We start from the raw sequence: 24,697 nt of genomic DNA, 5'->3' as shown, positions 1-24,697 counted from the left end.
TCCTTCCCACCACACACTCTCAGGCACACATGCCCAGTCATGCCCACACTCACCTGCAGACACATGCACTCACATGCAAACTACACACGCACACACAGGCACAACTTCCGCCAGGTGTGCATCCCTTTCTCCTTCTCACTAAGAATGACGTGGACGTTTCCAGGACACCCACCAGTGCGGCAGCACGGTGGTCTGGGAGTGATGTCCAGATTCCCTCTCGGCCAGAGGGCTGCACTCACGGCTCCGTCTGGGCCTCCCACACCCGGGCTAAGGCTCCTCACTGGGGCCAGCATCTCCTCCCTCTAGTGTCCCTGATCCTCTCGGTGACCAGCTGCCCTGACCCCTCGGCAGTCCTTGTCTTTGAAGGAACATAAAATATAGGCTTGGGCCAGCCCCTCCTGACCAGGCCATGCCTCTGACTCAGGTGTCCCCCAGGCCAGGGGTGAGCGGCGCGGGGGCCGGGGAGCCGTGGGGACGGGTGGGCGGCGGCATACTCAGGCCTCGTGGCACCAGGAGAAGAGCCTCGCTCCTGTGCCCCTCGCACGATTTCCAATCTATCCTCACACCAACGGTGGCCCAATCGCAGGCTGGAAAGTGCTGGTCGCTGGGGAAGATTACAGCACATTGTCCCCCAGGACAAAAGGTGATGTCTGCCTGGGGAGGTGGCGCCGTCAGGGCCCAGGGCCCTTTGACCCTGGTGCTGCCACAGGAGGACACACAGCCTGTGCAGTCCCTGCCACCTCCCCCCGCACCCAGGGGCTCGTGGGCTTGGCATAAAAATTCATCTTACGAGCTGCCTTCAGAAGAATATAATCAAGAGAGTAAATCTTCCTCTGAAAAATCGTAACGTGCACCGTCAACATCAGAGCCAAACAGACGGGGATTCACGCGATCCACGCCCCTCTGGGGACGTGACGGATGAGAGGTGGCTGCGTTTTTCAGGACAGGGGCTTCTTGGCTTTGGGTGGCACATCAGAGCAGCTGCTTCTGGTCCTACAGGGCGCGGGGTGGGGGGACATGGAGGTCTGAACCCCACTGCTGCCCACTGCTCCATTCCCCCCTGTCCCCACCAACAGCATTGCACACGTCACTTGTACCTCGTCTGTGATGTGGGAGTGACCTCACAGGGTCACGGTGACATTAGGTGACGTTAAATCAAGCGATGGCTGTGTAGTGTCTAACACACAGTCGAAACTCACCAAGTCTGCACCGTGTTCCAGTTTTCAAGAGCAGCATAAAGTGTGGGCCTGAACCTAGGAGAGCTGCTGAGAGGGGGAAGTGAGGGAGGCCTTGGCAACACACCGAGAGATCCAGAGGCCGGGCTTGTCTGTGGTCGAGCGGACTGTCTCTGCGTGCCCCCCAGGGAGTGCGGCCGCCTGATCCCCACTCTGGAGGGGACTGGCCCGAGGCCCAGGGTGCAAAACACAGTCCTGGCACCGGGCCAAGCTCAGGAGAGCTGGACCAGCCCGGACTTCCTCAGAACGTTTACCTCTCTACCTTCTTTTTTTAAAAAGGAAGAAAGGAGAGAGTGGGGGAGGCACTTCCCAGATGCCCAAGGCCAACCCGGTGGGGAAGATGGTGACCACCTGGCATGCCCTAGCTCCTTCCTGGGACACTGAGGTCCTGTTTCTAGTCACAGCTCCGCTGATGCCTCCTTGAGGGCCCTGGGTCGAAGGCAGGAGCTGTGGCAGCTTGTTCGTGCCCCAGCGGCTTACCTTCCATCCACAGTGTTCACTCCCACAGGCAGCAAGCTTTCCTGGGTGTCCCTTGGGTGTGTGTGGCCTTTCCGTGGGTACAGCCTCGTCTCTATGGAAATGGTCCAGCAGCGGGCCGGGTGGGTTCAGCTCCAGGAGGGAGACCCCGACATGGAGCTGAACGCCCTTCTACATGAGTTCTTTGGTCCTTCTCAGTGTCGTGACCCTGTGACCCTGAGGGCCCAGTACGCACACCTAACAATAACAGGAGCTGACCTTGTGAGGACAGGCTGTGAGACAGGGACTCCTGAGTGTCACACGCCTCTGTTCTCTAACCTCCGTGCAGATCCTAGATGCCATCATCCACCCAGTCTCCAGAGGAGGAAACTGGGCCCTGAAGCGAGCAGGTGTCTCGCTGATGTCACACAGCTGGCATGTGGCAAAGCCCTGAGTCGGACCAAGTGTGTGTAACTGACTACACTCCCTGGTCTCCGTGGAGCCAAGTATTAGCAGTTAGGGTGGGCCATGACTTCTAGGGACATTCCACACCTCAATCCAAACCCCACCCAGCGGTGTCACATTGCCCCTCCTCTCTGTGCAACTGAAAACCAGGAACCCAGAACAAAGCCTGTTAGAGTCGCCTTAGAGACGCGCCTCCCAGCCCCGGCCTCCCACCTTCCAACTGTGCAGATGAGCGGACGGCCGCTGGGGACTTGAGATGATTTACTCGGAGCCACTCAAGAGAAGCCTGGCTGCCCCTGCACCCCCTTTCCCAGGGCCACTGGGAGGGTGAAGGGCCAGAGCTGAGCTCGGGGAAAGGCTGCAGGAGGAGTCTTCCTCCCAGTCTGCTTCCATCGACACCCATTTGTTCAGTGCCTCCCACCTGGAGCACAGCGTCTGGGTGAGGGAGGTCAGGGAGAGTCTCTGAAGTGCTTGGGGACAGAGCCAATGCTTTCATCCAAATTACTTAAGTGCTTTGATATCGTGACTGATAAACAAGTACAAATGGAAACAGCACAGACGCCAAAAGGGAATGTGGAGGAAATGAGTTCTGTGGGTTTAATCATGGAAGGCTTCCTGGAGGAGGAGACAAAAATGGGGCTCAGGAAAGCCCATCAGCTTTGAAAGGTGAGCCTTGGCCTCCCGCACTTCTTTTCTCACACGCATGCTACTCTTGGCTTGGCGCTGCGTCCTGGAGGCCCCTCTGGCCCCGGGCCTGAAGAGGCTCTTCCCCAGAGCAGCCTCCCTCGACATCTTATGCTGCTGTAATTCTGCATTTGCTCTTTCACCAGGGTTTAGAGCTCCCTACCGCAGCTCCTACCAGGAGGCTCATGCAGAGCCCCCAGGGGGAGTGTCCCTCAGCGCTGCCCCTACTAGACCCCTTTTTGAACTAGAAAAGAGGAGACTAGCATCCCCATGTTGGTGGAGGAGAAACTGAGGCCCCGAGGGTTTTGGGGTTTTTTTAGTCATTGATTGATTCGCTCACAGGATGACTCAGCACAGTCTAGTCAAAAGGCCAACTGTCTTTGTCACAGTTGGGGGCAGCCTGTGGCTGCTGAGTGGCGCAGGGCCAAGAACCAGAAGCAGGCACGTGCCTGGGGACGAGGTGGGCAGGAGCCAGAGGCCCCCCCAGGTCCAGGGCGGCAGTTTCTCGATGTGTCACTCAGTCACCGACGCAGCCGTCCAGCCATCCGGCACCCACCAAGCAGGAGCCTGTGCCTTCCCGCAGAGACAGGACTGAGTGGCCGCTTCCCTGTCCCTCAGAGGGGAAGTGCATTTAAGTATCACAGAGAAGGCCCTCTGCCCCGATGAGTCCAGTTTAGTAGTCACAGAGGGGGAGAGTGAATGAGACTCTCTTGTGGGGTCCCCTGCAGCCCCAGGGTTCATTGGCGACTGACAGCGGGCCTTCCCTCTTCACTGTCACCTCAGTCTTTGAGCCATTTTGCTGTGAATCCAAAGCCCAGTCCCAACACAACTTACTATTAAAAAAAAAACAAAACCAAAAACAGTGAATCGCATCAAATCACCTCGCTCTGGCCTGCATTCCGGCAGCCTTTCTAAATCTGCCTACCTAATTAGCTGCTTCTTCTAACCCAAAATATGATTAAATCTATATTAAAAATATCTGTGCAGAGTAGGATCAGACACACCTGAGCATTTTCTAAATTTAGCAAAGGACAATAGGCTCTGGGTTCCTGTAATTGGGTACGGGATTGCTGCCGGAACACATTTTAATTTGGATTTCCAGAGCGTTTCTCTCTGTCTCCTGTTTTAAATTGCGTAGCAGAGGAAGGGGGAGCATGACGGGGCCCGTTCATGACTGCCCTCCCCCCAACTTATCTAGGAGCTGAATGAACCTCAAGGCTGGTGGAGGAGGGGGCAGGCGAGAGGTGTTTCCTGTGCTCAGCTCCGCTCAGGGGCCCGGCTTTGACAGGTAGCGCGGCACAAGCAGCATGGGCCAGGCCCCGCAGGGGAGGTAGTTGTGGGGTACCCACAGCATCTTCCTCATCACCCAGCTTTTCCCGGGAGCCCCCAGTATTTCCCACTGCTTGTGAGAGGAGGTACCACTCAGACCTGAGAAGTAACCTGGTAGTTGGGACAAGCACAGGAAAGGAACAGTTTCGACCTGGAGCTGTATCCCCGAGGCTCTGTCGGTTTCTTTGCTGAAAAATAAACAGTGATTATTATGATAACTGTACTGATGTTCCCCCGGGAGATGCCAAGGCGGACTTCTGACGAAGGGCTTGAATGAGTTCCCAGATTGTACCTGTCGCCCTCCCTCACGGGGGAAAGACAGAGGCCTGGGACTTCTGGCCTCTGCAAACCACTTGGGCGCAGTCACCCAGCCAAGGACGCGAAGGAGGCCCAGCTGCCCGGGGACCAGAGGTGGGCAAGGTCAAGGGCTGGCTGCAGTGAGCATGCCCAGCTGCCCCTCAGGGTCCTCCACTCCCTGCTGGAATTCTTAGACCAGGTGCTTGCAACTGATTTTCAATTTGCAAAGCAAAACCCATTTGCATTCATTGGAAAAATCCATGGGAAAGACTGTTTAGGTTTGAATGCAGCTGCCGGAGCCCGTCAGATTCCAAGTGTGCCGGAGGCTCTGTTAACCCCGAAGCCGACGCAGGCTTGCTGTCTCCCCTCTGAAACGGCCTGCCGTGTCTACAACGCAGAGATTTCCTCCCCTGGTTCCTGGCTGCGTGGTCTTTTCCTCAACACTGGAGCGTGGAGGGAGGGAGGGCTGTCACACGCTACATCCCACATTCCACAGTGACGTTGCCCCCAGCGAGGGCCGTGCAGGCTGTGGTTTGAGGTCTGTGCGGGGCTGCCTGAGGCCCCGGGGCCAGGCCCCCCAAGGTTGCCTGTCAGCTGGACTCAGCTCCTCTTGTGAGAACTCGGTCCCCACCGCCGGCCATGTCATTCCCGGCTGGCTCCGCCTGCTGCCCACTCTCCCCAGGTTTCCTGCCTCCTTGTCTGCCCATCGTGTGCAGAGGGTGAGAGCTCATTTGTGATTGGGGTGATGAATTTGTCCCCAAACCCATTGTGCAGTGCCTTCTGATATCATTACGGAGCGAAGTCCACAGCCAGGTCCCCTGCCTAGGTGAAGCTTCACGGCTGCGCCCTGCACCAAGGCGGAGCATGGGGCACTGGCTGGACCAAGTGTCCCCAAGAAGAGCAGAAGCCCTTGGAGGGAGGTCCCCTTGGAGACCTTAATGGGAGGGGGCCCCACGGGGCTGAGCCCTGGGGGAGCAGGGCAGCCTCCCACAGCGTGACCCCTGCCCTGCACTGCGGTCCCCGTCCCCCGTCACTCGGCGGGGCCTCAGTGAGCAGTGCGATTGTAGTCATTCTGGGATGGAGCAGTGCCTGCCCTTGGGGGCGTTGTATTCCAGTGGGGTCAACAGCCTAGAGAAACATGAGAAGCGAGAGCAAGAGTCCTTTAGGCAGCAACCATGCATCTGGGGGGCTCTGAATCCCCCCCACCCTGTGCATCTGGGGGACCGTGGGGTAGAGTGTGGTGGTGGCAGCCCTCTGTGTAGAGGTGAGCTGGAAGAAGTGAGGAAGTGAGCCGTGCCGCTCTCTGGGAGGAGGAACATTCTGGAAGAGGGAGCAGAAGTGCAAGTGGGGCCAGGCCTGGGATGTCTGAGGCCCACTGGGGAGGCCAGTGTGGCTGGAGGGGGAGGCAGGTAGGAGGGACTGGGTGACAGAGGGCCTGGAAGGCCACCATGGTCTGACCTCAGCTGCCCTGCAGTAGCGCTGACGACACTCTTGTCATTTCTGGCTCACCGTGTCTCTTTTCCAGTGACCTTGGTCTCTCCTAGGGCAGGGGTATCGTTTGTCTTTGCACCTCTGGTGCCTAGCACAGTGCCTGGCATATAGTAAGGGCTCAGCATGTGTTGGATGGATGGATGGATGGGTGGGTGGATCCTAGGAAGGAAGGGCGGAAGGGGGGGAACAGAGAGAATGAATATAGGCACCACCGTTCACGTTTTATCCTGGGAAGTCCAGCCCGGCGCTATCTCCCTCACCCCCCTTGGGAAACAGTGACCCTACCCTTTCACCTGTAATCCAGGATGACATGGGCTGTCGATCACATCCCCAGCCCTGGTGTGGGTACTTCAGGTGCTAATAACCAAAGAGGGAGGCACACCCACTCAGGGATGGGTTTCCAAAGTGGATGACAAAATGGTGCACCCTTTGTGATCCGTGGGTGGGAATACCGGGGCCTGGACGCCAGACCCAGACTGAGACCAGTGAGCAGGCATCCTCGATGCAGGGAGTAGGCACTTGGCCCAGCCTTCCCAGCCTCTGCAGCCTGTGGGCTCCCTTGCAGCCCTCTTGGAATGAAGGCTGCCCCTCCTTGTTGGTCTGGCATGATCCCTGAGGAGGGGAGAGTGTAGGTAACTGACCGCTGGCCACGGGAGGGCTGTGTGGCAGCCGGAGCTCCGAGGTCAGAACGGTGTGAGAACGGTGCATGTCCTCAGCCCAAACCAGAATGCCGTGTTTTGCTCTTCGTTCCTGCCTGTTGGTGATTCTAACACCAGGCCAGGATAAGAAGGGCCCTTCTGGCCTGTGCAGCTCCATCTCCTGGGGCCCAGAAGCAGAGACCCCACAGGTGTCTTCCGGAAACACGTCTTAGAACCTAGCTGGGTGTCCCTACTGTTGGCAGAGCCCAAAGGTCTGGAACAGGGCGGGAGTCAACTTCGGAGCCACTTCGAATCTTTGAAACACTTGGCTGCTCGCTTTGGGCTGTCTGGCGAAGAACAAGCAACGGAAGGCCAAGCTGGCAGCCAGCAGACCGAGGTTTAAAGCTTACTCTGGGCGCTGACCTAAGGGAGCAGGCTCTGGAGTCAGGCACCTGGCCCAGATCTGCGCCGACATCCCCAGCTGGGTGACTTTGGGCACATCACTTAATCTCGCTGGGTATCGCAGTCCTTGGCTGGAAGAAGGGGACATGATAGCTTCCACCCCACAGAGGTACTGTGAGGATTAAATAGGAAAACAGATGGAGAGCACTTAGCGTATTAGTGGCCCACAGTAAGTACTCACTAAGGGCTGTCTGCTGCCTTTTGAGTGAAGATAAATGAAGGAGAGAAAGGAGGAAAGAAAGGACTGGAGGAGAGACCAGGTGTCTTCCGAAGGAGCACACCCGGAGGCAGGTCGGCTTCCAAGAGTTAGAGCAAATGCCATTCTTTTTCCTTTGTATTTGATGCTTCAGTTACAGTTTGCTTTCGATGTTATTTTGTATTTCAGGTGTAGAGCGCGGTGGTTAGACAATCATACACTTTACGAAGTGTCCCCTGGCATTTCCAGTCCCCACCTGGCCCCGTCCATGGTTACTGCAGTGTTATGGCTGCGCTCCCTGCGCTGTGCTTTCCGTTCCCGGGACTGTTTAGTAACTGCCGACCTGTGCTCCTCAGTCTCTTCAACCTTCTCTCACGTCCCGCATCCCCCTTCCCTCTGGAAACCATAAGTCCGTTCTCCGTATCTATGAGTCTGTGCTTCAATTTTCTTTGGTTATTTTGTTCTTTAGATTCCAAGTGAATCATCTGGTATTTGTCCTTCTCTGATTTACTTCACTTAGCATAATATCACCCTCTGGGTCCATTCGTGCTGTCGCAAATGGTAAGATTTCATTCTTTTTTATGGCCGAGTAACATTTCATTGTATATACGAACCACAGCTTTTTAACCCACCCGTCTACTGCCGGGCACTTGGGCTGCTCCCACACCTTGACAGTTGTAAATAATGCTGCACTCAACATAGGGGTGCATGTATTTTTTCAAATTAATGTTACGGGTTTCTTCAAGTATATACCCAGACGTGGACTCGCTGGGTCGTAAGGCGGTTCTATTAATTTTCTGAGGAAATGCCATACCGTTTGCCACAGCGGCTGCGCCAGTCTGCAATCCCACCATCACTGCACCAGGGTTCCCTTTCTTCCTCCTCCTCGCCAGCGCTTGTTGTTTGCTGATTTGTTGACGATAGCCACCCTGACAGGTGCGAGGTGGTGTCTCACTGTGGTTTTAATTTGCATCTCCCAGGTGATTAGTGACGTTGAGCATCTTTTCACGTGTCTATCGGCCATCGGCAGCACATGCGGTGGTTGGCCAGGGTGCTGATCCGGCAGTGCGGGGCGGGCGCACCTTCCCCTGCGTCAGCTCCGCTTGATGAGGGGCCGTTCACAGAGGCTGTTTCCGTTCCCGGGCAGCTGCCTCCTAGAGTGGCAACGGGAAAGCCACGGTCAGGGGTTGAACGGGGGCTCGTCCGAGTCTGGCCTGGTCTGGCTGGGCAAGCCGCATCCCCAATCTGGCCTTGGTTTTCTCTTCAGGAGGACGACGGGAGTGGACTGGGTGGCCTCCCTGGGGCCCCCACTCTCTATGCCTTTCCATGGGAGAGGCACAGGGGAGGCAGGAAAGTGGGCAGACACGTCTGGATTCAAACCCCAGAACTGCCACTGCCCAGCCGGTGACATGGGTGTGTTAGCTGCCTGCACTTGAGCAATAGGAAGGTCTGGACGGTTAAGTGACGAAATGTATATAAAATGCTTAGTGCCATCCGTGTCCGGTCCTTCCTCGCTCAATCGATCGTCACCGTTACTGCCACCCGGTAACCACTGTTCTTGTGTTGCACCCATGCACCGGCACGGAGCAGTGTGACCCACTCACGGCGCCCCCACCCAGCGGAGGGGACTTCCGCGCTACGGGAACCACAGACCATGGAGATTAATCACACGCAACCATTTGCTATTGACGTTAAGTAAAATTAACCACAAAGTTACCCTGATACATTTTTAATGGTACGCATAATTGTTTCGGAGCTGTGCAATAATGAGGCATAAGTGGTAAGCTAGGCATGTAAATGAAAATAATTAGTATATGTAATAATTAGGCAAAGAAGAGATTTTTGTGATCGGCTGGGAGGAGGGAGGATGCTGGGGCTGGGGAGGAGGATAGGATGGGCGAAGGTGCCTAAGCCCCATCCTTTCATCCCACCGGAGAGGGCTGGTCCCTCCTCTGGGTCACATCAGGGCCAGACCCCGCTGGCCACCCCGCCCCGGGCTCCAGTGCGAGGGTGTGACAAACCGCGCGTCCAGACACTCTTCAAACACTGGACTTGTGGCACGAAAAGGAAGAGCACGACTGTCCCCGGGAGTCGGGAGTCTCGAGGAGCCCGCAGGGAAGGGACTCCCTTCTGCATCCGCATAGTCAGTGCCTGGCCCAGGGCCAGATGGAAGGCCTGCGCCCATACCTGCCGAGTGAATGCATGCATGAGTAGAACATCTGTGGGCAAGATGTCGAGAGGCAATGGGAAGACAGGAAGGCCCGGGGGAAGAAGAGAGGAAGCGAGCAGGGGAGCAGGGGCCCTCTGGAAGGCCCCGGAGCAGAGGGGTGAGGAGTGTAGGTTCTGGAACTGGGCTCCTGGCTGACTCCCTGTGCAGTGGGCTGCTCTGGGCCTCAGACTGTGCCCTGTAACCCGGAGACAGTTAGCCGGTGATAAGGAGTAAATGAGTTAATATAGTAAATACACATGAAGTGCCTAGCCCAGGGCAGGGTCCATCATCAGTGCTAAATAGAGGCATTTATTAGCCATTTTTATGGCCTTGTCCGTAAACATTGGTGCCTCGTGAAGCTGAGTCACTTGCTTCTCTTAGTAGCAGAGAGAAGGGCAGATGGAGGGAGCGGCGGGAGGCTGTTCTGACACCAGGAGCCCTTGGTGGGGACGGGACTTGGAGCTTCAGAGCCTTGGTTCACTCGTTCATTCACTGAGCTCACGCTCACACTCCCTGAGCACCCGGTGTGCCCGCTGCAAGAACTTGTGCAGACAGCACGCACCCAGAACAAGCGCCCGTGGAGCTTCCAGCCTAGCGAGGGAAGAGGGTCAATCAGTGCAAATAAAACATTCAGTGCGTCCACTGGTGCCAAGTGCTATGGAGCCTGGGCAAGTGGGGGGAGAGCAAAGAGAGCCTGGGCTGGGGGTGGGGGCTCCAGACTGGCCCCAAAGAGCGTGGAAAGGGCTCAGTCTTTCTACGTCTGCGTATGGATGGGTGGGTGTTGACTCTGTGGCTTTTCTGTGAGGAAGTTTGAAATCCCAGGCCAGCCAGAAGCTGCCTCCACCCCACTGCCCAGCCTGGGTTTTACAGATGGGAGGCAGGTGGTCTGAAGCGAGCTGCCCAAGTCACCCAGCTGGCAATCAAGTCAGTGTCGGGCAGATCGCCTGTGTTAGGCCAGGAGAGCACGTCCATGCAGTGATGACCACTCCCATTTCCTGGGTGCTGTCCGGTGAAAGCCACGGTGCTGAGCACACGATGACAGTCTCACGTCCTTCTAAGCAGGTGCTCTCATCCCATTGTGCAGATGAGGAAACTGAGGCCCCGAGAGAGGAGGTGCTCTTCCCAAGGCCGCCTGCCCTGGGCACCGCTAAAACTGCTCATCAGAAAAGCCAGCGCTGAACAAGGACTTGGAGTGAGTCAGGTACTCAGAAGGAGAGCAGCCTCCAAGTCCACATTCCCAGGGCTCCAGCCGTCACCTGGCCACTCGCTCCCCGGGTGACCTCTGCACGCCCCATCTGTACAGGGTGGGGGGAGTGGGTAGGAACAGTCACCTGTGACAATGTCGGTGGGAGCAGTACATGAGGTGCTGAGCTCAGTGCCTGACACAGTCAGCACTGAATGTGTCAGCTGTTACTCTCAAGAAATGTAGTCGTGGCTTCCCAGTGCCGGCCCCTCCTGGTGGCAGAGCCAGTGGACCAGGTACAGGAGGTTGGGGCGAGCCCAGGGGGGTGGGGGAGCTGATGGGGACCCCTAAGGCAGGATCTGGGGCTGGGACCTGGCCCCGGATGGTGACTGACAGCACCCCTGTGCATCAGGTGGGCCCCGGAACCCCCTGCATAGGATGGACTCGCTCGCCTCTGCTTCTCAGCACGAGACCATGACTCAGAGGCCAGCTCCCAGGGTTCCGCTCTGACAGGCAGGATGACCTCGCTCCCCACAGAAAGCTGTAAACACGCCAGGCAGAGACCCTGCTTGCGCTGCTCTTGTACAGCGCGTCTCTGTCACACTGAGTGTGACGCAGGCACATGTTCTGGGGGTGCAGAATGCCGAGAGCAAAGGACTCGCGCAGCCTGTGCGAGCCGCAGCGGGCCTGCGCAGCTCCGGGAGTGGGAGCCAGGCCGGCCAGCCCCTTCCTTGCTCTGCCTGTTCGCCCAGTCAGCTGACCAGAGGTCAAGGGGTTGCTGGACGTAAGCTCTGAAGCACCCCCTGAGCCTCCCATGCCTCTCCCCGCACGGGTGGGGTGGCCCAAGACGTGGAGACGAGAGCAGGGACTGCCTCAGGCGCACGGGTCCCTGCCCGGCAGCACTCACTTACTGAGCACCTCTCCATGCCTGTCTGGCTCCCGTGCCAGGGAGGAGTCGGCCATCAGGAGGACACTCGTGTCCCTCTCAGGGTCACAGCCAGGACGATTTGTGTCCCGCTCCAGGGACATTGTGGTCAGGTGCAAGGGAGCCAGAGTCTGGAAGGAGGGCAGGTCAGGCCGTTATTTCTCCAGAGCCTGGTGCCCAGAAATAGCCCGGGGCTGTGGCAGCCGGCCTCTCTGCCCCTCCTGAACTAAGATGGCCTGAAGGCACCCTCCAGGCTGGCAAAGAGGTGGGGGGGGGCATTTTCTAAGCACAAGGGGCCCACAGCTGAGCTGCCAGTTTATGGCTGGGACCCCAACGCATACGTTAGCAGCCAGAACAGAGAAACTCCCGTGCCTGAAGCACAAACTAGAAATGCTTTTGGGTGATCTGGGCAGGCCTGATGGAGCCCGGTCCCCCCTCTCTCAGCAGAGTGTTCCACAAGGCCTGGTGTTCCCCGGACTCGCGGCTGCGGCTGCGGCTGCGGCCTGGGCGTCGTGTCCGCTGCTCTGCTATAGCCCTCCGCACTCCCTATGGCTCTTTGGGGGGAGGGAGCTCGAGTTATTCACCTTCTTTCCCACAGTCCCGCGTGCAGCGCACACGGGTGCTGGTGATGTTTGTACAATGGCTGCGCCTGGAGGGGGGGAGGGGTGACATGAGCCCAGGTGAGCCACCTCCTGCCGGCCGCTCAGGTGCAGAGAGAAGCCTGTGCAGGGCAGCTTGTGAAACCCTCCGGGATAGCATCCCGAGCCCTGTGCCTCCCTCTGCCCGGCAGCCGGATGCCCCACACCCTCAGTCCAGCCCCCTCTGTCCGTGGTGCTCACGAGGCCCTTCTGCCCGCCCTCTGCCTACAGGAGGCAGCAGTAAGGAGGCCATCTGCCCGCCCGCCCACGCCACAAACCCCACATCTCCACTGAGGGGCTGACAGCTCCCAAGGGGGTGGCTGCTCCCGCCGGTTTTCAGCGACCCAGATGCGTGCTGCCTCCTTAACTGGAGGCACAGAAAGAGGTCGCCCAGAAGTTGACCCAGTGTCTCCACGCCAGAGGTGGGACTGCCAGAGGTGAAAATAAAAGGTCGCACACACATGCGTGTACACGCGTGCACACAAACATATTCCCCCCTCCCTCCCACCAGCCCTGCCACCCAGGTGGCTCCCGGCTGAGGGATGACTGTCGAGGTCCTGGCCCAGAAGCCTGGTGTGACCTGCCGCTGGTCGGAGAGCCAGAGGTGGCCATAGGCGGAGCACAGAGAGAAGGAAGAATGTGGGGTAATCTGGGGGCGCATTCTGGCTTGTCAGACTCAGCCCTGGGCATGGGTCCAAACGCAGTGACCGTGCGGGGCAGGGGGAGAAGATGGGAGCCACCGGCAGCCCAGGCTGTGCCGGACACTGTGCTGGGCCCTTGTGCACCCACAGCGACCCAGCGAGCCCGCCCTCTCCACCTACCACATTGGCTTTCTGCAGAGTCCCGCAGAGTGTGGCTTGAAGGGGCCTTAAAGTTCACGGCAGGGGGTGCAGGGGGGAAGGTGGGGATAGAAACTGAGGCCAAGAGATCAGGCAGTGTGTGCTTGCTCACCCGGCCAGTGCGGGGGATGGGCCAGGAGAGAGCCAGGCTGGCTGCCTGGTGGTCCAGGGTCTGTTTGGGGCCTGCAGGGGTGGTGAGACCTGAGTGTGAGTACCTGGTTCGTCCCCAGACATCAGCCGTGAGGCCAGGACCATGGTCACTGTTTCAGTGACAAAAGAGACACTCAATAAACATTGACTGGATACTTTCGATCACTATTTCATTGAATCCTCACAACTACTGTATAAAGTCAGGGCTGCTCTTCTCCTGTGGATGAGAAAACTGAGGCTCAGAGAGGTCAAGTAACTTGCCTGAAGTCACACAGGCTGGGAACAGAACTTACATCCAGATCTGACTTCAGAGCCAAAGTGTACCTAGCTAGGTTCTGGCCTGCTCTCTATATACCAGGTACTGTTCCTGGCCCTCATGTGCACTGACTTCAATAACCCTCCTACCCACCTATGAGGTCAGTGCTGTCACCATCCCCACGTACAGGCACAGAGAGGGTGAGTATCTTTCCCAAAGTCACACAGCCGGTGTGGACCAGAGCCGGGATGTGAGCCCAGACTCTCCGACTCAGAAGGCCTCACTGTGCACACTGGGTCACACACACTCCGCAAACATCTGCTCCATCAGGGAACAGAAGTCCAGGAGCAGCTGCTGGCGGGTCTTCACCGGGGCTCTGAGCACGTGGTGGGCCCGAGTCCCTGCCCGAGCCCCTGTTCTCCCTGCCACGACCACGTCACCTCGAGACACGTGCTAAAAACCACATGGCAGCACCAGAACTGGCTGGAACCTCCGTTTCCCTTGAGTTCCAGGCAGAGGCTCCAGGCACATCCTCAGAAACTCTCTCTTCCCTTCTGCCTGCCAGTTGCCGCCCTGCTCGAGAATCTTCCTGGTGTGGCCTCCTTTGTGCTCATCTCGGACAATTGAGGACTGCCGGGAGGCCCTCTGGGCCTTCAGGGAAACCAGTGCTTGGAGACAGAACCGTCTACAGAGCGACTTTTTGGCTGCCTGAGAAGAGAATACTGTGGCTGTTGCAGTAACTTTAAAAAAATCATTTTAATCGTTGCTTACCCACAAGCGCTTCCCTGCCACCGTCACCACCACCGTAAGGCCTTACATCTAGGCAGCCACGTTGCCTTCCCAGGAGATCGGAGCCCTGGCTGATCCCGTTGATCTTCCTGACAGCTCTGGGAGAGGTGAGGGCAGAGTGCTCTTTCAGCTCTGATGCAAAAGGGAAGCGTGGGCTCTGAAAATAAGCAGGAACTCCTCCTACCCCAGGCCTCGGAGGCACCAGGGGCGTGGTGGTGCTGGAGAGGGAAAACATCACTGGCAACGGTTGGGAGACTTGTACTCGGAACCTTTGCTCTGCTGCTAACTGTGTTACCATGGGCAAGTCATTCACCCTCTCTGGGCCTCAGTAAAGTGAGACGTTGGGACTAAGCTGATTTCTGACTTAAGAAGCTGCAGAGGGGAGTGGTTAGAAGCACTTTATTCAGAACCCAGGGCTTGAATTCTAACTGGACCTTCTCTTACCTGTGGCCTTGGACAGCATTCCGTACCTTGCTGACCAAAGTCCAAGTTCAAACTACAGAAACAGAGAGGGAATGGAATGCAGAGAGTTGGTGAGCAGGCGATGAAGAGTGAGGAGCCAGACTGGGGCGGAGAGCTAGGCAGAGACTAGCAGGAAGCCACCGCTCCTAAGGGGAGGCTGTTACAGGGGCCCTCCCCTTGGCCTCGCTCAGCAGAAGGTGGAACTAGGGTGGCCGTCGGCGGGGGAGACTACACACAGCAGAGAAGGAACAGAGAGATATCCCCGGCTTCTCACGCCACACTGCCCCCCGCCTCCCATCTTCTGCCAGTGCCTCCCGTTGGCTGAAGCCAGCTGCAAGGCAGCTGGTACAGGAACCCAGGGAAGGTCGCAGGTGAGGGGAGGGCAAGGCACGCATCTGAGGGCAGAGGGGTGCAGCACGCTCTGCTGCCTGAGCGTCTTCACCTGCAGGTCGGGACTGACAGCGCACCTGTCCACGGTGTGGCTGGGAGGAGTGTGAGAGAGCGCACGGACCATCCTGGGTGATGTGTGTGAGCAGCGGCTGAATGAGGACTCTTAGGTATCAGGATCCTGATTCTGTCCTTTTTCACTGACTAGGTTTGTGTGTGTGTGTGTGGAGCACTGCACTCGCCTCGCAGGGAGGTTGTGTTCTCTCCTTGAGGAGGGAGCCACGGGAGAAGGGAAGACGTGGAGAAAGATCTTTCATTCATTCAACAATGAATCCCACCAAACAACAGATTCTGTACTAGGCCCACAGGGCAGAGAGATGAAAAATAAAAATTGACCCAGGCATAGACTGCAGATTAAATGGTATTTTTTGCAATCCAGTGCTTTGGACAATTATTTTACAGTTTCATATGCAAGATGTAGCGTTGTGTTGAAAGAGACCCAGACCAGAGCTCGAGTTTCCTGGCTCGCCCTCTGACCCTTCTCTTCCTTGCCCCCTGCCTTCTGTCCACGCAGCCCTCGTGGTCCCGGCCTCATCTCAGCTCTCGCCTAACGAGCTCTGAGCGTCAGGGTGATGGGGGCCGAGCTGTTCATTCTCAGAGGTCATTCCGTCAGCTCCTCGCAGCTTCACGTCCACCCTTTCAGCCTACTCCGGCCCTTGGCTCCCCTCCCCCACCCCCACAGTGTTCTCCGGCCCTGTGGCGTCCAGCCAGGCCACTGCAGGAGGACTGAGGGTGGGAAGACCACCTCCTCCCTGCCCTGGGCCCCTGTCCCTGCTGGCTGGGGACAGTGCCAGCCTCTGGTCATTGCTGTCCCCTGAGTGCCAGGCATCCCTTGTTGGTCCCACTCGTGGTGCCCCACTCTGCAACGGTCCTTTCACCTGAGCCTCTCAGCCCATTGGAGAAGGGCTCCGTTAACTGCCTGGCCCGGACCCAGCGGGCACGGGGCCATTATGCCATTTGTCTGTTAAAGGAATTCGGGGAACTTTCTTCGCCTGTAGCCTTGGGCAAGTTGCCCTTGAGCTTCTTTCCTCAACTGGTTTTCAGAGTTCAGAACAGAGTCGAGATAAGGAGATGAGAAGAGATAACAATCCCTACACTTGGGGTCATTACAGAGGCTGAAGAAGAAGCGAATGAGACACCTTGTGAAGGGCACTTAGCAGAGTGGCCGTTAGGAAGAGCCTCATCTCGTTGCTCTCTGGGGCAGGGCTCCCAGTCCTTTCCCCCGGAAGCCCACTTCTGGGTTGGCCAACACAGGGCCTGGCCGGGAGGCAGCGCCCCCAGTGTGGGGGGTTTGCAGAAGAAAGATGCTTAGATGAAGGTGAAACTCTGCAAAGTCCCCCTCCTGGAGCCAGGAGACGGGCTGGGTCCAAGAACCAGATATCGTGGACAGCAAGCTGCCCTTCTGGAGAGGAGCCTGGAGGTGCGAATGCCAGGGGAGGGGCCCCACATGGTCACAAAAAGGGAAGCGGCCTATTGCTTGGGATGGCACACGCCCCCCACAGCTCCTGGGTGGCATGCAGGGTGCACCTCCAGTGTGGGCTGGAGTGGCAGAGGGCCTGGGGGTGGGCATGAATGAACTAGGATGAGCCCAGGGCAGCTCCCACGCTGCCGAAAGCTCCGGCCCTGAGCAGGGCTCACCACAGGGCCTCCGATGGCCCCCAGCTCACACGTCCGGGGTGTTCAGCAACAAGAAGCTGTTTCAGAAGCGGGAGAGGGACGAGGAGGGAGCGGCCAGCACGGGGAGGCTCGAGCGCTGCCAAGCAAGCTGGTGCTGGAATTACTTGCAGTCCATATGCCAATTTGCTTTGTCATTGCCTGGCTATTTTTAGAATCCTCTGGCGTATCTAGGAAACCAGGATCTGTTGACTGTGTTTCTTTGGAGGGGGGAGCGTGATTACTTCCCAGAGCTGCTGAAGGAATGTGTGAGGCAGGCTGCGAGCGGACGACCTGTCGTCCCCTGGGTCAGGACTCACGTGCGCACGGCACCCACATGGCTGCCCTCCCCCCAGGCTTGTTTCTGCCTGGTCCTTTGTGAGTCCAGGGTCTGGGTGACCTTTCCCAGATGGAACATCGGCGGGGAGTGGAGGCCTCCATTTCAGCTACCAGCTGGAGGGGCCGGGTGGGGTCCTACCCCCTCCCTAGTGCTTCCCATGGCATCAGGTGGGGCATTTGTCCAGTGGCCCAGGGTCTGAGCTGTCCTTTACTTCGTTCCCAAGAAGGAAGGAAGGCGAGAGGAGCTGGTACAGCAACAACCTGAGCCGTTAATTAGAGCCTGGGAATAACCCCCATCTCCCTGCATGCAGGATGGCCCCTTCAGGGACAGTTCCGTTCATTCAGAGAAGAGAGTGGCCCTTGTTTCCCATCGATTGAAGTTCTAATGATCCAAAGATGCCCCCTCGGGAGGGAGAGCTGCCAGCTTCCGCTGGGTTAATCCTTTGGTGAGACTGTGGCTGCGGGGACACCGGCGTGGGTTTGACTGCAAGAACCGCACATTGTGAGATTTGGGGTTTGTTAACATGTAAATTTGCCCAGCCTGCTTTGGGGATAACGTCCAGTCAGGATTAGGGCCACTCAGTAACAGACAAAATGAGGCACCTTGAGTAAAAGTCAAGACCCTTACCCTGGCCTCCCAGACCTGGCCTGATGGGAGCCCCGCCTCCCTGCAGGGCCTCTGCCCGGTGGCCTCCTATCCGGCTGTGCACATGCCGGGCTCACACCTGCCTCGGGACCTTGGCTCTGGCTGCGGCTCCAGCTCCCTTCGGACCTTCACAGGGCTGCTCTTGTCACCATTCAGGCCGCAGACAAGCGTCACGTCTTCAGAGATGCCTTCCCTGAACACCGACTGCATCGAAAGTCACCACGCGGCCCAGCCCCATGCCCACCCGCAGCTGCTGTTTGGTCTCTTTGCTCTCTGCCTTCCTTCACAGCACCTACCATCACCTCCAGTTATCTTCTCAGTTTATACTTGCTCACGGTCTGGCTCTGCCATCTGGAATGTAAGCATACTGAGGGCAAGGAGCGTCTTGTTGACTGCCGCAGCCCCTGCATCTAGAATAGCGCCTGGCACGTAGGAGGTGCTCGAGACCTTTGTGCTGAATGAATGAATGAATGAATGGGGCCTTGGGGTCACATGGTTCCCTGAACTCCAGCTCTGGGCTAGTGCAGCTCAGCACCAGGTGCTCTCGCAGATTTATCATCTCTCCGACCACCCCCAGGACAGCTCCCCTCCTCACCGTCCTCAGGGCCTCCCCCCCACAGTGCCCTCCACACACACAGCCACTAAAAACGCAGGCACCGCTTTAACGTGAGGTGGCAGAAGTTTGTGGATGTGACCTATAACACAGAAAAATAATCTCAGGGCTCTGGCGGTCCTGTTCCGTCATCCGCAGTCGTGGTCCACCGTTCACTGTCTCCAGCCTGGTCCACTGTTGTTCACTGTCTCCAGCCTGGAATTCTACTGCCCATTCGTCCCTTTTGGTGGCGAGGGGAATTAAGGTGTTTTTTGCCTGGGCTCCATTCGGCCCCACAGTTCCATATTAAAACTACTGATCCCAGTAACAGTTTACTTCCGCTCTTTCCAGAGTTCCTCTGCATCCCCCACCAAGCACACGTACTTACTAGCACCCCAATACTTATTATAAGGTGTGCCTGTCACCCCACACACATACTCCTGCTAATGGCCCTTGTTCTAGAGTCCCCTTTGTCCGACAGAGTCACGGTATGGGTTCACGGCGTACCGTTTTCCATTCTTTAGTCCCCGTGTCGTCGCATTTAAAGTGTATTTCTCACAGGTGGCAGACGGCTGGGTCTCCATTTTTTAAATGTAACGTGACGGTGTTTTTAGTTGAAGCTGTAGACCATTTATATTTAATGTAATATAGTTGAGGACAAGTCTGCTGTTTGGCTATTTATTTTCTAATTGTCCCATCTGTACTTTGCTCCCGTCTTCTTCTTCTTCTTCTGCCTTCTTATGTATTAACTGACCACTTTTATGATTCTATTTTATCTCCAGTGCTGGCTTATTAGCCATGGCTCTTCGTTTTAGTTTTTTAGTGACATATGATTTACAACATGTCATATTGCTTATATATACATATATATATATACACCTTATTGATTTTAACATATCAAAGTCCATCTTAAAATGATAGGCCAACTCATGAATAGCATGAGAATCTCAGAGCTCTGTTTTCTGTTTTCTGACTTGTCCCTCGGGATATAGTTGTCACGCATTTAACTTCTACATTTTATACATCTAGCAATAAATACAGTGAAAAATGTTTTGCTCTAAAGAGCTGACATTTTTAGAGATTTCAAAAATGAGTAAAAGTGGGTTCAACTTACCCACCTAACTCTTCTTCCCAGTGCTTTTCATTGCTCTGCGCAGATTTCCTTTTCTCCTGGAGAAGTTTCTCTAACATTTCTTCATGGGCAGTGCTGCCAGAGATGAATTTCCTGACTTAACCTGGAAAAGTTTCCTGCTTTCATTTTTGAAAGGTACTTTTGCTGGATTCTGAATTCCGGGTTGGCAGCATTTCCTCTCAGCGCTCGGGGCTGTTCTGATGGGCGTGCTTCTGACCGGAGGTCTGCCGACACCCTCTCTCTGCGGTGTCCTCTCCCTCCTGGCTGCTTTTAGTGTTGCTGTGTATCACTGGTTTTCAGCAGTTCGGTTATGATGTGTTTCGGTGTGGGTGTTTGTTTGTTTTTGTGGTTTTCCATTTACCCTCCCAGGAGTTCAGTGAGTTTCTTGGATCAGTGGGTTTATACATTTCACCAAATTTTGAAAAATTTTTAACATTTCCGCAAATGTTTTTTCTGTGCCCCCTTTCTTGTTGGGGGAGACTCCAATTATACATATGTCAGATCACTTGATATTCTCTTTGCTTTATTTTGGAGATTTTCTATTACTATATTTTCAGATTCACTGAGCTTTTCTTTTAATGTGTCTAGTCGGCTGTTATTTTTTAATTTTAGTTATTGTGTTTTCATTTCTAGAGGTTTTTTGGGGTCATGTTTATATCTTCCATTTGTAGCCTTATCATGTTCACATTTTTTCTACATTCCTGAGCATATATAGTATATTCGTTATAGTAGTTTTAAAATTCTTGAATGTTAATTTCATCATCTTTGTCATTTCTGCATCATTTTCTATTGATCAGTTTTTCTCCGGGTTCTTTGTCATTTTTTCTGCTTTTTTGCTTGTTTTGTTAACTTTTTTTCTTCGATGCCACACCTTGTGAATTTTACTTTGCTGGGTGCTGATTTTTTTTTTTTCTTTAAAAGTGTTGGGCTTTATTCGGGCGTACAGTTAAGTTATTCAGGATGAGTTTGATGCTTTCAGCGCTTGTTTTTAAGGTCTCTTAGGGTGAGGTCGAGCTGCATTTTAGCTCTGTTTCTGCAATGGGGCCTTCCTGACACCTTGTGCGTTTACTACAAGGTCTGTCCGCCCGGCTCACGGAACATGAACTCTCCCCAGCCCCGCTGAAGTTCTGAAAGTTGTTGGGCCTGATTCTCTATAGTGGTTCTTTCCCCAGCCTGTGGAGTTTCGTTCTTTGGTATGTGCAAGTCAGTATTTAGCCAAAGATTTAAGGGGATCCATTTCAGATACCCAGAGCTCTCTCCGCTGTTCTGCCCGGAACATTCTAGCTGCCTTAGTCTCCCTAACGTCTAAGAGGCTGGCTTCTGTGTGGGCTCCCTTCCCTGTGCTGCAGCCTGGAGACTGGGCCCAGTCAGATGGGGAAATTGTAGCCACCCCCCCCATTTATCTTATTTCTTTCTCTTGGGGGTCACCATCACGTACTGCCTGCTGTCCAATATCTGGAATCATTTTTTCATATATTTTACATGGTTTTCTAGTTGTCGAAGACAGGAAGGTCCAGTCCGTCACTCCGTCATGGCTGGAAGCAGAAGTGTCAGGCTGCACTCTCATTGCGCTTACTTTAGAGATAAAGAAACTGAGGCACAGAGAGATGGAACAACCTGCCAAAGAGAACGTTACTCTGAAGTAGCAGAGTCCAGATTTGAGTCCTGGTCAGCAGTCTCCACTAAACTGTCAGCTCCTTGAAGTCGCAGACCCTCCCCTCTTGCTCACTGCCGCGTACTAGGCACAGAGCCGGTGCACAGTGGGCACGCAGTGAATGTTGAATAAATGAATGAATAACAGATTGACCGATATGGGGCTGAATGGAGCTCTTCCCAGGAAGGAGAGAGAAGGCACTCGGCCTTTCTTATAATAAACCCGGGTTGTGTTTCTGCAGTCCCACCTGAATGGTCCATGCTGATTGATAAGCAGGTCCTGGGGTCTCCGAGTTCCACAGATACTCCTTTAGCTGCCCCTTCATGCACCTTGCATATTCTCCCTCGAGGAAGCAGCTGCTGCTCTCTAATACCAAGTCTGCTGTCTGGCTCCCGCGCGGAAACATATCATTTTAATCATGCACTTGCAAGCCAGGAAGCCAATTTGCATTACAAAAGTTGAATTCCTTTCCCCAGTGGCAGCCTGCAAAGGTTTGACCTCTTTTTCACTTTTGTCCAGACTGGGAGGCCTGGACAAGTAGGAGCCCTTCTTGGTCTGAGTCATTCAAGAGAATGAAGGTCATCTGGCACAGCACACCGCCGCCCGACCTCCCTGCTCTCTGCCCTGCATTTGGGGGGATGGTGGAGGAAAGGGAGCCAGAGTTCATTCTCAGTGGTCCCCTTATCCAGACCCATAAATCTGTTTCAGGGGATGACAGAGCAATTGATTGAAAATTATATGCCCATTTCCATATCTACATAATTTTGCATATTTATTTTATACCCAAATGAACTCATTTGGATTCCCTCATCCTTTCTCCTTCCCTCCTGCTTTTGATGTACCAGGAAGGTCCGGCTCAGCCTGGAAGAATGACCAATTCTTCTGGTCTTTGTTTTTATGGAAGAAATGGGTTCTTCTCAGGAGACCTCAAGGCTGGGCCTGGCCCAGCCTCCCAGAATTCACTGCTTTGTTCCACGGCCTGGGCTCCGCAGCCTGGCGGAGGTCCTGGTCGCTGAGGTCTGTGCCCAGCTATGGTGAGTGGAGGGGTGTGGGACGGCTTGTCAGGAGGGTTTCAAGCAGACAGGTTGTTGGGCCGCCCTGCAGACGAGTGTTTCCCCGGGGACTGAGCTGCTGTCACAGTGGGTAATCGGATTCTTGTTCCCCAGCAAGACTGGCTGCAGTAACCTTTAGGATTAATTGCTGCAGGCGACCTCAGCTGCCTCTTCTGGCTGGCTGTCTTCTCCGGCCTTGATCTGCAAGCCCCAGGGACTCAATGTTAGGCAGTGACCATTGGGACAGGAATGCAGGCCAGAGGCTTCCTGGTCTGAGCCTTGAGAGATTTCCCACCAAGGCGGGCAGAGCACCCATGGCTGATGCTGTGTTTGACCTTCAAGGCCAGGCCCGTTCAGTGCCATGGACCCGCTCAGGTGGGGCTACAGGAACACCTCAGTTGGTGGTGGCATGGAGTCAACAGCCATTCTCAAGAGGAATGCCAGGCTGCCAACCTCCTTTTCCCGGGAGACAATGGCCATGGCTCTCCCCACCTAGAGGTCAGAGGGTTTACGAGGCTCCTGCAGTGAAAGGCTAGGCCGTGGCTTGTGGGCCACTGAACATCATTCCCAGAACACAGAACCCAGGGCACAGGGCAGAGAGACAGGAGACCTGTAGCAGCACCGTCCTAGCAGCATGGAGCGTGTGCGATCACGTGTAGTCACAATGGCTACCCTGACCTGTGCAGCTCAGCGGGTTGAGCATCGTCCCGCAGAATGAAAGGTGGCTAGTTCAATTCCTGGTCAGGGCACATACCTAGGTTGCAGGTTCGGTCCCCGGTCGGGATACGTACGAGGGGCAACTGATGGATGTTTCTCTCTCAGGTTGATGTTTCTCTCCCTCCCCTTCTCCCTCCCTTCCCCTCTTTCTAAAAGTAAATAAAGTATTTTTTAAAATAATGGCTAATGTCTCCTGCGTCCTGACCGTGAGGCAGGTGCTTAGCCTGTGCGCTGCCTCATTTGGTCCCCATGACAACCCAGTGCGAGATGTGGGGCTGCGACCCCCGTCCCGGGACACGCAGCCGGCAGACCCTTCCGAGCGGGTGCCTGCTGCCAGAGTCGGGCTTCACCCACTCTTGTCTTTGGGGGTCTGGACAGTGGGACTTTTCCCCTTCTTCCTGAGTGTGGGCGAGAGCGCTGCCGGTGACCGTGGGGACACTGAGGTTCTGTGGTCTTCTGCCAATCTTGGCCCAGGGGAGACTTAGCTCCGTGTCTTCATAGGAATGACAGTCACAACATCAAAGGGACTTTTGCTTTTCTCGTTGCTGTCCACCATCTGTGTCTCCCTTCCCACACTGGTCAGCCATCCATCCATCAATAAACACGCATTAACACGATTCGGTGTGCCTCGGTCACCACAGAGGGCGACCCTCCCCGTGCCCGTTACCAGGGCCTCCGTCCGCCACCCTGCAGTCCGTGCGTGGCTCCGGCATTTGGCGCTGAGCAGTGTGTCATTATGACACTTTCCTGGAAAGCCTGATTGGCCACTCATTTGTTTCCCCTGCCACCTCCCCGCCCCCCAGATGGCAGTGGGTGTTGCCATGACAACATAATGGGAAGCAATCACACCTATTGTGGGGCAGGAATGTTGACTTGCATGAATGAGCATGTGGGGCTGGAGGGAGGACGAGAGAAACACAGGCCTTCTTGTGCCCAGGAAGAAAGGCGGTGGACTGGGAATTGGGGAGCCTGCGTCCTGAATTTTAAGTGGCCGTGTTATCACTTGTCGGGCCACATTATTCTACTGACAGTCTTACCAAAATCAGGCACAGGGCTGAGGCGTTAGACTCATTTGAGCCAAAACTTCACCTCAACAATGAGAAACTCCTTGTTGCTGGGTTTTTTTCTTTCTTGCGTTTCCTCCTTTCTCTCCTTGTCCTCTCGCACGACCTCCAGAAAGTTGGGGAAGGCTGTGAAATGGGTGACATTTCCACATAACCTAGGAGAAGAGCTCTGGTTTCTTTACTTTGGAAACAAAAGGTGTTGAATTCAGTCAAACAGAAACTCAAGCGAATCCACTGTCAAGTCGGGAGTCGCTGGAACAGGAGGGAGCTGAAGTTGGGGGGTGCTGGGAGCCTGGGCGGGAGGCGGAGAAGAGCCGCTCTGGGTGGGGGAGAGACCACCAGGTGCAGAGCCCCAAGGCCTCACTCTGACCTTGGATTCTGCTGCATCCCAGACTCCCAGCGTGGGTGACATCCTGGAGTCAAACTCCCAGGTGCCATTGCAGGCTCCGGCACTGACCGGCCGAGAAGCATTAGCTCGGACAGGTTGTCTCATACTTATCTGCCTCAGTCTGGGCTGGAGAGGGATGACAGGAGTTAGCTGGGAACACCCCTGGAGAGTTAGCCGTTACTTTTGCTGTGCAACTCGAACAAGTGACTTCACCTCTCTGAGCCTTGATTTACTCACTAGTAAAATGGGAGCAGCGCTGATATCCATGAGGATGGAACAAGCCAGTGCAAGGGAGCGTGCCCGGCGGCT

The 24,697-nt window shown here is 55.5% G+C and overlaps 2 protein-coding genes across 9 annotated transcripts in view; one reads left to right on the top strand and one right to left on the bottom strand.

Moving 5' to 3' along the window:
- KCND3 (potassium voltage-gated channel subfamily D member 3) overlaps nt 1-24,697 on the top strand; it is a 179,532-nt gene that overhangs the window by 50,517 nt on the left and 104,318 nt on the right. The gene's annotated exons all lie outside the window — the stretch shown is intronic.
- Nucleotides 8,976-14,717, bottom strand: LOC123480768 (uncharacterized). Of its 7 annotated transcripts, XM_045203818.3 has the most exons (6): nt 14,271-14,630; nt 13,607-14,161; nt 13,263-13,414; nt 12,155-12,219; nt 11,557-11,701; nt 8,976-9,440 (listed from the first exon to the last, which is right to left on the bottom strand). In XM_045203818.3, the coding sequence occupies exons 3-6, from the start codon at nt 13,300-13,302 to the stop codon at nt 9,211-9,213; spliced, it is 480 nt and encodes a 159-aa protein (XP_045059753.2). In that variant the 5' UTR covers nt 13,303-13,414; nt 13,607-14,161; nt 14,271-14,630; the 3' UTR covers nt 8,976-9,210. The 7 variants fall into 7 exon arrangements, 3 of the variants coding, with proteins under 3 accessions (XP_045059753.2, XP_045059752.2, XP_045059750.2); XR_006656879.3 differs by lacking the exon at nt 13,263-13,414 and having other exon boundaries at nt 13,641-14,161; nt 14,271-14,717; XR_006656878.3 differs by lacking the exon at nt 13,263-13,414 and having other exon boundaries at nt 14,271-14,714.

This window comes from Desmodus rotundus, chromosome 12, assembly GCF_022682495.2.
Source record: "Desmodus rotundus isolate HL8 chromosome 12, HLdesRot8A.1, whole genome shotgun sequence".
In the NCBI taxonomy this organism is placed as follows: Eukaryota; Metazoa; Chordata; class Mammalia; order Chiroptera; family Phyllostomidae; genus Desmodus; species Desmodus rotundus.
This window is presented reverse-complemented; position numbering and strand designations above follow the sequence as displayed.

Coding starts and splice junctions, on each gene's coding strand:
- LOC123480768 (XM_045203815.2), bottom strand. CDS start 14,540: ATGGTAACACAGTTAGCAGCAGAGCAAAGGTTCCGAGTACAAGTCTCC. Junction 12,220..14,224: donor TGGCAGGGAAGCGCTTGTGG/GTAAGCAACGAT, acceptor CCCCCCCTCCAG/GCGCAGCCATTGTACAAACA. Junction 11,702..12,154: donor GCGGGACTGTGGGAAAGAAG/GTGAATAACTCG, acceptor CCCTCCTTCCAG/ACTCTGGCTCCCTTGCACCT.